This window comes from Phymastichus coffea, unplaced genomic scaffold (assembly GCF_024137745.1).
Source record: "Phymastichus coffea isolate CEN01 unplaced genomic scaffold, Cenicafe_Pcof_1.1 PCOF00002, whole genome shotgun sequence".
Classification (NCBI taxonomy): domain Eukaryota; kingdom Metazoa; phylum Arthropoda; class Insecta; order Hymenoptera; family Eulophidae; genus Phymastichus; species Phymastichus coffea.
This window is the reverse complement of record NW_026706813.1, coordinates 9,818,134-9,831,767: the sequence shown is the minus strand read 5'-3', so window position 1 is coordinate 9,831,767 and position 13,634 is coordinate 9,818,134. Positions and strand designations below refer to the sequence as shown.

Below are 13,634 nucleotides of genomic sequence, written 5' to 3'. Positions count from 1 at the left end.
AAATTCATATGTTGCTTTTTAATAAGTTTACATTAAAATCTTCAACAATTACATAAATTTTTATTTTCATGTACAATTTTTTGGAAATTCATACTAAATTTTGTTTTAGACGATTTATCTAATCTATGAATTTCAGATATCTTACATTTTTTATTATTAATAATCTGGTTTGCAAGATTTAAAATTGTTATACATTTTTCTGTGCACTCAATTATTACATTCCCATAATATTTATATATCACAACTCTATTAGATTCATTTTATCGGCTTTCTTTTAATATAATATTATTTATATAAAATTTATGGTATACAAAAAAACTGCAAGTTCCAAGCTTGTCCATATATTATTACGACTTGTTTTCGTAAAAATAATCACTCATACTCATAATAATATTTGTAAAATTAAATTTTTTTGACAGTATCATTTATTCTTAAATATATATAAAGTATGCTTGGTCATTATAGAAAAGTCAAAAGTAATATCTAAAGTGACAATCTATGCGAATCAAACTGGAATCAGTCGAATATTAAATACTCGTATACCTTAAATTGATTTATTACTTGTATATAAAAATATCAATAATATCGCATATGCGTCCACACATACACACAGCCAGACACACACACAGACATGGGGCACAGAGAGAGACACACACAATGTGTAATATTTTTTAATAAAATACAAAATTAATTAAAATAAGCCGATTGAAGACAAGTTCACTATCAATTTATTAAGTATTTTTATTATTCATGAGTAATATATTTTGAACATAAAACGTACTCAGCAAAAGGAATAAAAATGGGGAAGAGCTAATTTCTTTGTTTCATCATTCTCTCTTCATCATAATCATTTTTATAGTTCAGGCAAACTATTCTAATCATTAAAGATCTCACTCTCTCTCTCTCTCTCTCTCTCTATATATATATATATATATATATATACACGTGTATAGTGTATAGAAGAAAAAAGTAGTAATATTATTGCTAATATTATTGCTAATATTATTGTAGCAAAAATGTCAGAGAGAGAGAGAGAGAGAGAGAGGAGTTACATAACTAGAGAGAGAAAAGACTAACTTCTTAAAGATAGGAGTTTGTTTACAAACATAACATTGTTTATAACTCCTCCTCTTCTACCTATTTCGATGTTAATAGCGATTCAAAACCACGTGCTATTTTGACGCATCAATTGGAAGTCTATATTTGTTTTATGCCAGCCTTAAACAAGCTACGTTAGTTGACAGTTTAAACTTTATATCTTTCTGGCTTTGTATCTTTAATCTTTTTTTTGGGTATTTGCATCTACTTAAAAGCTATTACTTACTTAAAATAATATTTCATTTATTATAACAGTCCGTAATATAATATTAAATCTGACATGGATTATTTACTCAATAACGTTTACGTAAGTATTTTATCTCGTGTTAAAAAATGAATATTCAATATTTTAATTTACATTATTGATAGCTTACAGCGTTATATTAGTAATTCTATTGAAAAACAGCTATTAATTCAGTTTAAATATATGACCGAAATTGAATATTATCCAGATTTACTTAAATTGGCTATTTATTCCAAGTGGATTTAAGAATAGTGTACATGAAAAATACAAATTTTCAAATTTACTGATAATAATTATTTTCACGATCATTAAATTGCATGTAATTTCTCTTCATATGTTGGATTAGTATATAACTTCAGAAATATTGATAAATTTATTCACTAATATTTTTCTGAACTAAATACATTTAGTGTATTAAAATAATAATGCCACAATGATATCTTTTAACTTTATTCTTGGTAGTAACCAAATAAAAGATAAACCCGTAATAATGAGTTATATGATTTTGTATTGTTTAATTTTATATTGTTATTTTGATACAAACGGAGTATATTTCAAACTAGATAATTGCTTTTAAATAATCCATAATAATTGGTACATTTTGAGTTTTTCTCTCCTGGGATAACAAATTATTAAACTTCTGAATTAGATATATTCGCGATATATTCATTGAGAGAAATTACCTTTTAAAATTTATTACAATTCTAATAAAAATTACAAAAAAATATTATAAAAGAGTGACATCTTTACTATATAGGTAAAATTATTATATTTTATAGTAAAATTTTAAACATACAAATTTGACTAAAAAATTGTAGTAAAATTTACAATCCATATAACTGATTTAACTGAATATCCATTAAAAATTTTACTAGAAAAATACAGTAAAATTTACTATCTATATAACAGGTTTTACTAAATATCCAACACATTTTACAAGAAATATTGCAAAATTTACTATCCGCATAACAACTTTGACTAAAAAATATATAAAATTTACATCGATTTTATGAAAATTTCTTCTCGTATGAAATATCTTTTACTGGTATGAATTTAAAATGAATAAATAAACATTTATGAATTATTCCCACGAAGATTTCTCGAGAAGCTGAGGTGCTGTAACGTTTTAAGTAACATGTTAGTTTCGTAGATTGCATGAAGGTAGAAGAATGTTTAATTTTTAAATCAGACGCTATCTGCCCGACAATTCGCTTTTGGATCTTATCGTTATAAATGTCGCATCGCATGCACGCACGTATTTTGTACATGTAGAGTTGGAAAGACACGTTATTATATATCGAGGAATAAATAAAACCATTAACTCACTGATAAGTGAATAATTTATTTTAAATACAATTTTTACTTATATAATAAAATTCATCTGCTAATAAATTTATATTCGTGAATGTTGTTTACTTTCACTTTTTTTCGAAGGAAAAAATTCTAAATCATATATTTTGTATGCGTTTAAATGTTCATCAAAATAATAATCACTTAAGGTTTTAGTTATGAAATTGTGTTGTTGTTTAAATATTACTTAGTGAACAATTTTGAAAATAGGGCCTGAAGAGGAAGCTGATAAAAAATTTTATTTTTCATTAATAATTCTATCTAAAACGATATAGATTTGCCATGAACTATTCTATAACTATTAATTAGCGATGCATACTTATCATAGTCGGTTAAAAAACTTTTGACAAAACCAACTTGCGATTTTTTGATTGAATGATTGGTTCAGAAGTTTCTTTTGACATAAATCGACAGTTCAAATCTAACTGGTCTTAGATAGCTGTTTTTATTTACATTTATTCGACTCGTAGTGCATTTGGCTACGATTTTACCTTCTTGATTTTTGGATTCAAATCTTAAACAACATATTTTATACAGAGGACCGAATAATCTCATACAGTAAGGATATAACTTAGTAAAATGTGATTGGCTTAATTGAATACGAAAAATTCGATACAAGAAATGACAAATATTCAAAAATGGTTGTTTCTAAATATTAGTATGTCAATGGATGTAGCTTACTGCTGAACATAATTACTATTAATTCTCGAAGAGTTAAATATATCTGCCATTTATTGCAATTCATAGGTACTAATGACCGTATGATTAAATTTATAATTAAAACTGTGTTCAACATTTCGGCTGATGATAAAATGATGTATCCATTCGTAATAGATTTTTTAGATGTTTCCGTGGGTTTACTAACATTGTATCCCGGTCCGTAATCAAAGCTGCGCACCTTAGAATTAAAATCATGAAGAGACAGTAATTTTTTTTTCGAAAATAAAATAATTGAGTATAGTAGCGTAATATCATATTGGCAAACACCTTTGAGAAGATCATGCATGATGCCGACCGCAATATTTTTTGTCGAATGAAAGTGGTTGATTTTGAGTAAAACACATTCTTCTACAATACCAGGTTATTTAATGTCGTTCAAACTTAATAAACCATTATAATTGACAACCGTTCGGAGAGTAAATTGTTTTTCCAAAAAAAAATTAATTTTTTTTCTTCTTTTTTTATATAAGAGACAGTGATAACAAAAAACAGTAGCATTAAAATTGGTTTTGGACATTTTTAATAATTATAATAGTCATTTAAATTTCACACATGAAATCCAATTTCATAATAGCATAACTTTTTTAGACATTTCGTTAATAATTAAGAACAGTGAAATTATTACAAATTGGTACAAAAAACCGACTTGTTCGGGTAGAATTTTGAACTTTTATTCGAACCACACAACTCAGAAAAAAGAAATATTGTATACAATTTAATTGACAGAGTTTTATTATTGTCTGATACAACCTTTCATGAAAATAATATAAAAATTGTTAATAATATTTAAAAAAATAATGATTATCCGACAAAATTTGTTAATACATGTATATTTGATCGCATTCGTAAACATAGATTTTGCAATAGTATGACTGCTCATGATAGAAAAAATACGAATATTAAAGCGATGGTTTTACCGTTGCCTTTTCAAAGAAAATTTTTTCACTTATGTAACTATGGTTTAAGAAAATTTAATATTCGCTGCATACCACTAATTAACCATAAGCTGGACAATATAATAAAACTAGGTAAAGATGTTACAGATAAGTGGAATGAGATAAATATAGTACATAGATTTTGTTGTGACAGTTGCCCGTCTGTATATATTGGTCAAACTAAGAGAAGCTTAAGAAAACGCATAGATGAGCATAGTAAGACACCTATAGATAAATCTCTTCCTATTCCGATGCATTTGAAAAATTATCCTACGCATTCGTTTGACTGGGACAACACAACAATTTTAGATAGAGAGTCTAATTATTGTAAGAGACTAATTTCGAAAATGATATATATTAATTTGTTTAATAACACTATAAATAGACAGGAGGACACTAGTTTATTAAGTAAACAATATAAAGGTTTATTTGACGGTTTATCTGATTGATTTCACAATTTTACAGTTATAGTTTGGTAGAATGTTTTTGAAAATTTGTTTTGATATGCAGTGATGCTGACTGTACCGGTCTTTCCCGGCATATGAGAGGGGATACATTTAATTGTATATCTATATGTGATTTGTTTTGATATAAAAGGCAACAGACACCGGTCGGCTTGCATTATGTCATAGTTGTTGTTTGAGATGAATTTTAAGTATTTGTATGATTGAAAGTTAGAAGACGAGTTTAATATTGTATTTTTGGTTTTACTGTAATGGTTAATTTGATTGTGATTAGTGAATTGAGGTAAATGTTCGTTGGCGTGACTTTTATTCATTCTATATGTATTAGTTATTGTAACCATTTTTTTATTTGTTTTTAATAAAGATCTGATGAGGTTGGATATCTACCAACGAAACACACGTGTGTAACCTGAGATGATTGTTTGATTATTTATTTTTGACAACGGGTTGGCTCTCAAAATTGGATTAGAAAATTTTGTTCAACAAATGGAGAGTGCTAATAATAATATAGTAGCATTGAAATTTTCGGGTAATCCGAGAAGAGAACGAAGCGCAAGATTATCTCCAAGATATAACACTAGCTCAAAATAAATAGTTTTATGATCCTCTAACAATTCAATTTTCTACTCGTTTAAAAAATTAAGTTCGTCTATTGCTTTTCTTAAAATTAACGGATTTTTAAAAATGTTTCTATCAAGTGTGTTGAACAATAAAAATAAAAAAATGTTACGTACTTTAGCTTGGTATTTTAAAGGTAAACTTGGTAAACTTATATACACAGCACCGGATATTGATAATCTTTTGTGTATTCTTAGTGGATTATTGTTTTCGTAATCATCAAGATACATTATCAACGGAAAAACAATTTTATCTCCAAACGTTTGCATACGTTTTTTCCAAAAGTCTTCTTGAACAAAATACGTTATTATTTCATCATTACATTGTACGTTCTGTAAATATTCCATAGTTTTTTTAAATATTTTTGGTAATTTAAAAAAATGTTTTAATACCAATTTTAATGGAATAAATTGAATGTTTATGTTACGTCCCAAGCAAGCCAGACATCAGACACTGATATGTTGCCGAAGTAGCAGTTTGCGAGTGACCTTTACTCTTTCTCACGCAAACGGCTAACTGTGCTGTTCCTCGCGATCAGCAACTTCGGTACAAATCGACCTCTAAATGGAATGTACATGTAAGCCGATGCCGTTTCCTGCGGAGAATGGAAATCGCGTATAGCTTTCCGTCTAATTGCGCTTTGACAAAAGCACGTCGCGAAGGCGAGAGAGACAGTTCTCTTCTTTCACGCTTTCACGAGATTTGCTGAATGGAATATGTAACGACTCGCGAAGCTGATTAAGCAATTAGTCCATTGGCCGGTGACATTGGTGAATACGTCCATAGGCGGGTCATCGCGAAGCTTTTTCCTCAATTGCAGGAGGACTCGCGACATTCGGTAACCGGCAATGAAGCAGTGTTTTTTAAACACGTCATTCGAAAACACCAAGATTATGTAGAAAATATTTTTATCGAAAACGATAATTTTCAAGAGCAAATTATACCTGATATAGCAGATGACGGTATGGTTAATCATAATGAAATCGCAGAATTAAATCACGAGAGAGTTATCGAAAACGTACAATTCAGTGCTGCAAAATTTATTATTAATATCCAAATAAACTGTAGAGTATCACAAAATACTCTTGATTATGTTATCAGTGGTAGTCAAAATATATTTACAATTTACATAAATACTATTATTGTAAGTACAGTTTCGTCAGCATTAAATACTATTCATAATTTATTCAAAAGCAATACATTTCCTAACCTATACAATTCTTAGAGGGAATTACAAAACAAAAAAGATCAAGAAACGAATTTGATTAATATACAGGGTGTCCCATTTTAAAGGAACCACCCCGAAATTTTCGACGGTTGGCGTTGTACAAAAAAATTGTTCAGACAATAGTTGTTTGGGACAATGGGGGCAACCTTTCTGTGAAATCCGATTTGACCTTGAGATTTATTTTCAAGGTCATTTGAAGGTCAAAGTCATTTTTTGAATAGGAACCAATATTTTTGATCCCGGATTCGGAAAGAGCGGAAAATTCTACGTTTATATAAAGTATTATGTGTGGGTTTCGGTTAACCCCCCTCTCCCTCGCGTAAGGTCATGTAGGGGTCAAATTTATGAGTTTCTTCATCTATGCATAGGGATGATCGGGCAAGGGTAAGGTTAATTGTAATAACCCAATAACTCCAATACCCAATAACTCGATAATCCCAATAACCCCAATAACCGAATAACCAAGAGATATTTTGAATAAGGACCCCCATTTTTTATCCCGGATTCGAAAAGAGCGGGAAATTCTACGTTTAGATAAAGTATTATGTTGGGGGAGCGGCTCATCCCCCCCGCCCCATCCCTCCGGGGCAAGGGTGAGGTTAATATGGTATTGATTACCCAGCCAGTGAAGGCAAGGTATTGATTACCCAGCCAATAAAGGTAAGGTATCGATTACCCAGCCAATGAAGGCAAGGTATTGATTACCTAGCTGGGTGCTGCGGGTAATACCTTGCCGCAGCACGATATCGGCCTTGACATGACCCGATAGACAACAGAATATCAACAATTTCGTTTCTCGAATAATCCGGCATATTCCCCCCGTTTAAGTCGACTAAGAAAATTACAGTTGAACTATCCTGAGAAGGACTGTTCGCGAATCACTATTGTCATAAACAATACTAAAAAAGTGTTATTAAACAATTTAGTTGAAACTTTGTAAGCTTGTCCGGAATCACATTAGCAAAAAGAATGGAAATAACATGTTATTCCACAAAATGGAAAATGACACTTCTCATGAAGGCTTTGAATACATGAAGTCGATTTTGAAAATCAATCTGAAGTTTAAGCTCAAGGTCACTGTTGATTGACCCTACAATTTTTTTGAGATATTGAGGTTATTGAATTATTGGGGTTATCGGGTTATATTGGGGTTATCGAGTTATTGGGTATTGGAGTTATTGGGTTATTACAATTAACCTTACCCTTGCTCGATCGTCCCTGTGCATAGAAGAAGAAAATCATAAATTTGACCCCTACATGACCTTAGGCGAGGGGGGGAGGGGGGGTAATCGAACCCCACACATAATACGTTATCTGAACGTAGAATTTTCCGCTCTTTCCGAATCCGGGATCAAAAATATAGGTTCCTATTCAAAAAATGACTTTGACCTTCAAATGACCTTGAAAATAAATCTCAAGGTCAAATCGGATTTCACAGAAAGGTTGCTTCCATTGTCCCAAACAACTACTGTCTGAACAATTTTTTTGTACAACGCCAACCGTCGAAAATTTCGGGGTGGTTCTTTTAAAATGGGATACCCTGTAGAAGAAGTCAAAGCTATGTTACTAGAAACAAATTCTCCTACTTCAATATTCAATTTTGTACAGACAAAAAAATCAATGGATAAATTTTTAATTGAAGATTTAAATATGGTCTCAGCAGAGAGTTTAGTTATAGATATTGAGTATAAATGGAAAAAGAAAAAATTTCATGGTAAAATCCAACCAATGTTACGTACAGTAGAAGAAAATGCTTATATCATACCTTTTCTAAGAAATTTAGAAAATCTTCTAAAAAATAAAGATGTTCGCTCAAACATAGACAATCCTCGACCTCATCACAATACTATTTATCAAACTGTGCTGGATGGTAATTATTATAATACAGATGAAATTTTTAAAAATAACCAAAATGCAATAGCGATAATCTTTTATCAAGATTATGTTGGCATGACAAAATTTTTTTTCTGGTGTTTTCAAAGACTATAAAGTATCAATGTTTTATTGGATGATAGCTAATATTTATCCTGAACATCGGTCATCTCCTAACAGTGTGCAATAATATGCTATTGTAAAAACCAAGTTCATAAAAAAGCCTGGAATTCTAGCAAAAGTATTAGAACCATTTATAGACAGCATCCAGCAACTAAAAACTGTCGGCATAGATATTGAGATTGATAACGTTAAAAAAAATTATAAAGGTTTATAAAATATTTTTACTCTTTATTTGAGAAAAATGTAATGATCAAACTAGAAAATTTTATAATAATTATACCGTATAGGTTCATTACTTTTTTGTTCCGGTGATACACCTGCAGCTGCTATGTTGGGAGGATTTAAAGAATGAGTTGCAGCTTATCGTTTATGTCGATCATATATGGTGACGAACGAAGATTGGCAACACAAGTTTCATGAAAATGATTTTCAGTCTCGAAATAAATTAGAACACGAACGCCAGCTTTCAGTTATCACTGCAGTCGTCTCACAGACTCGGTAGCGTGTAGACGTGTTTACGACGTTAGTAAACAGAGCCTCAGCGCCGACTGGCTTATACACTGTAACCACGCTCTACTTCTGTGTATTAGTGTGTGAGAATCTATTATCGTCCGGACTGTTATTAGATGATATAGGTGCCAATGCACCTTATCACACCTTCCAAGATGCAGACCACTGACTACAGCAGCTCATCAAGCTCTCAACTCAACGTCAACAAACCCATAGCTGAAACTCCCGACCAAGCCGCCAACTATACGAACGCAATCAAGACAGACGCCTTTCCAAAAAAAGATCAAGCCATCATTTTGGACTCGATTGACGGATACACCATCCAAGAGTATGTCACAGAAATAGCTAAGCACACAGAGCCCACTAATATAAGGTTTGCTTCAAGGATTTCAAATAACCGAGTATGTATTTACCTAGCAACTAACACGATAGCTGACGACCTTATCGAAAAAACAAAAAAGATCACGATCAAAGATCAAAACCTAAAAATTAGACCTCTCATTACTCGATCAAAAAGACTCATCCTATCGAACGTTTGCCCGGTTATCCCTCACGCAATTCTTGAAAATTACTTGTCTGGAAAAGGAATTAAGCTAGAATCAAAGATGACATTTGTTAGGGCGGGTATTTCGGGCGAAGGTCTTTCTCACATTCTCAGTTTTCGACGACAGATATACATGAACCCCGATGACCTCACTAAAGTACAAGAAGCCTTCAAAATCGACTACGACGAAACTAGCTATTGGATTTATCCATCAACAGACACACTCGCATGCTTTCACTGTAAACAAGAGGGACACTTGACCCGAAACTGCCCAAATCAAAACAAAACAAAAGAAAATACCGCGTTTCCAACATGCTGTTATAAACGAACAAGAAATGCACGTAGACTCAAATTCGCAAGAGAAAAACGCGTCTGCTCCCCTCTCTGAAACCACTATCCCTCCTCTCCCCACTAAGTGCCCGCATTCGTCAACCGTATCGAATGACTCATCTCTACTTGACATGAAACAGCTTACGGAATCCGAAAGTAGCATAGATTCACTTTTCAATCCAAAGGAAAAACCACTACAAACTCAACAAAACATAAAACCAAAAAGCCCCAATAAGAAAAAAAACAAGAAAACAAGAGTGAAATATTCCTCCAGCAACTCGAACAAGTAATCTCCCCCCTAAAAGATGAAATAGATCTCCCAATCAACAACTTCCCACTAGACTATTTCCAGTATAAAAATTTTCTTGTAGAGCACGAGACTTAAAATCAGCCTACGATTTAGCCCCAGAATTCAACACAAACAACGCTAGTATAGTGAAAATGATGCGTAAATTGTACCCTTCTCTTGGAAACGCGCGCTCATTGAAAACTAAATTTACAAAGATTATCAAAGTCCTTGAATTAAATCATCCTTAAAATGGATCCTATACAAAACTCGACTGCTTCTGCATTGGACAAGAATACCATTATAATCCAATGGAATCTAAACGGATTCTATAAAAGACTGCCAAATTTACAGAAATTAATTTACGAACGCGACCCATCTTTCATTATACTCCAAGAAACTCATTTCAAAAACAATTCATGTGCAAATATAAATGGCTATAACAAAGTCTTTAAAAACCGACAAACCCCCCAAGCCAGCGGAGGTGTAGCAATATATGTTAAAACCTCGATCCACTACAAAGAAATTCCCATAAACTCCCCACTTGAAGTGGTTGCCATTGAATGTTATTTGCCTCAAAAGCTCACTATATGCTTCTTATACCTACCAAATAGTCAATCATTTAATCTTGAACAATTCACCCAACTAAAGCTACAATTACCTAAACCATTTATTCTAACTAGAGATTTCAACTCTCACAACTCCTTATGGGGTTCCCTTTATACAGATAACAGAGGAAAAATAGTAGAGAAATTCCTAGACCTTCCAGAACTCGCAATTCTCAATAAGCATTCACCAACTAGATTTAATTCGTCAAACTGCACTTCCAGCTCCATTGACCTCACAATATCATCCTCCGAAATAACTGACAGCTTAGAATGGGAAGTCGCTGACGACCTGTACGACAGCGATCACTACCCTATAATTACTACTATATTGTCGTCCCCATCTATGTTCATTCAACACAATCCCCCGACCAACAAAAAAATTTTCAATTTCAAAAAAGCCAATTAGGCAGCATACCAGCATATACTAACTGAATCTATATCCAAACTCGAAAACCCCACCTCTAGCAATAAAAATAGCATAGAGTCTCTTGTCGATAAATTTAACGATTGTATTCTGGTCGCAGCAAATCAAACAATCCCTTTAAAAAAAATAATCACTTCGAAAAAACAAGTACCATGGTGGAATGACAAATGCGACCAGGCAAATAAAGAAGCAAAACAAGCGTTCAATAGGTATAAAAAACATAACACAACAGAAAATAAAATTGAACATAACCGCAAAAAAGCCATTTGTAAAAGAACATTTATCGAATCTAAAAAAATATTCTGGCTCAAATTTGTGTCATCCCTGAACGTCCACTCCCCTGCATATATTATATGGAACAAGATACAACGCATACAGGGTAAATTTAAGCCAAGCGGCGTTACTAGAATAAAAAACGCTGACGGTTCACTTCTTCATGACCCGGTAGATATATCAAATGCTTTCGCAAAGACCTTCAGCAGAAATTCTAGCGACTCGAACTATGATGATAAATTTTTTCAACACAAAAACTCACTAGACCTAATCGACCATTCCGGCATATCCACGACGGACAAAGAATCGCCAATCAACGAACCAATTCTCCTCGACGAAATTACAGGAACCCTCAAACTATGCAAAAATTCCTCCCCAGGCCCTGATCAAATTCCTAATATCTTGCTCAAGAGTCTGACAACTAATGCGGTAGATTATTTAAAAGAATTTCTAAATTTTATTTGGATCGAAAAAATTTTCCCGCCTCAATCGAAACTAGCTATCATAATTCCTATACCAAAACCAGGTAAAGACAAATCATCGCTCAAAAACTACATACCAATAGCCCTAACGAATAACATCTGTAAGCTTTTGGAAAAAATAATAAACAAAAGACTTAAAGCGTACTTGGAATCAAATAAGTTCTTTACCTCCCAACAAAGCGGTTTTAGAGAAAACCGATCTACATACGACCATCTAATAATCCTGGAAAATACTATTTGTAAAGCATTAAATAAAAAGCAACACGTCATGGCCGTAAGTCTAGACATCGAAAAAGCTTTCAAAATGATCTGGAGAGAAAGAGTCATCCGTATTTTAATAAAAAACAGGGTAAAGGGCCTAATGCTGGAATTTATTAAAAACTTCCTCAAAGAGCGCATTATCCAAGTAAGAAACAGAGACGCCCTCTCTGTCCCGACCGTTATTGAAAATGGAGTTCCGCAAGGATCCGTACTAAGCGTTACTCTCTTTCTGGTAGCTATAAATTCAATTGTAGAGAAAGTCCAATCCCCAGTTCTATGCTGCCTTTTTGCAGATGACTTCACAATTTACTGCACTGGCAAAACACTAACCCTCACCCAGGACACCCTACAAAATACGTTAAATAAACTCCACACATGGGCTTCACACACCGGCTTTATTTTTTCAAGCACAAAAACTGAATGCATGGTTTTCACTAGAGACAAAAACTATAGTCCCGAAACCACGTTAACATTAAAAAATAATATAATACAAGAAACCGAAAAGCTAAAAATACTTGGAATGACCTTCGACAGGAAACTAAGCTAGCACTTTCACCTCCTCGAACTCAAGGCTAAAGCTCTCCAAAAGCTAAATACTGTTAAATCAATAGCGGCGAAAAATTAGGGTGCAGACCAGAAGACTCTTCTAAACACTTACTAAGCTACTGTACTGACAAAATTAGACTATGGAAGCATAATCTATGATTCATCTAAGAAAACTTCCATACTCGACCCCATTCACAACGCAAGAGTTCGAACAGCACTAGGGGCCTTCCACATGAGCCCTGTCTACAGTATGCTAGCCGAGGCCAACCTCACCCCTCTTGAATTCCGTCGCATGACCCAAATGTGCAAATACGCATGCAAACTCTCTGCCTCACCCGAAAATTCAGCTTGTAAGGAAATATTCACAAACTTCCCCACTGTATTAGATGAAACTCAAAGATGTCCCCTCCCATTCTTAATCAGACTGGAAAAGATTTTATCAAAATTAAACGAAGAATTACCTGAAATAAACTTGAAATCTGAACCTATCCAACCCTGTAAAATATCAGATATCAATATTTCCCAAGAACATTCCCATCCATCAAAAAATCAGACCATCTCTCACGTCTACACAGAAGGAATTAAACAAAATCACAAGTCTGGTTTAGCCATCTTCTCCAATACCGAACAGCTTCTAGCAAAACTCCATCCAGCCTATTCCTCTGGTCCAGCTAAAGTTGCGGCCATTTTACAAGCTGTCAATATTATCAAAAAAGAC

The 13,634-nt window shown here is 32.9% G+C and overlaps 1 protein-coding gene across 3 annotated transcripts in view; it reads left to right on the top strand.

The window, feature by feature from the left end:
- The window catches only part of LOC131663228 (UTP--glucose-1-phosphate uridylyltransferase), an 826,217-nt gene that overhangs the window by 255,350 nt on the left and 557,233 nt on the right, over window positions 1–13,634 (top strand). Inside the window, exon 1 of one of the 3 annotated variants that reach the window (XM_058933520.1) lies at window positions 1,227–1,405. The exons of the other annotated variants lie outside the window; for them this stretch is intronic. Within the exon in view, the coding sequence (XP_058789503.1) occupies window positions 1,379–1,405 (27 nt within the window). The 5' untranslated portion in view covers window positions 1,227–1,378. Of the gene's footprint in view, window positions 1–1,226; window positions 1,406–13,634 lie in introns of those variants that run through there. 3 annotated transcript variants of the gene reach the window in all.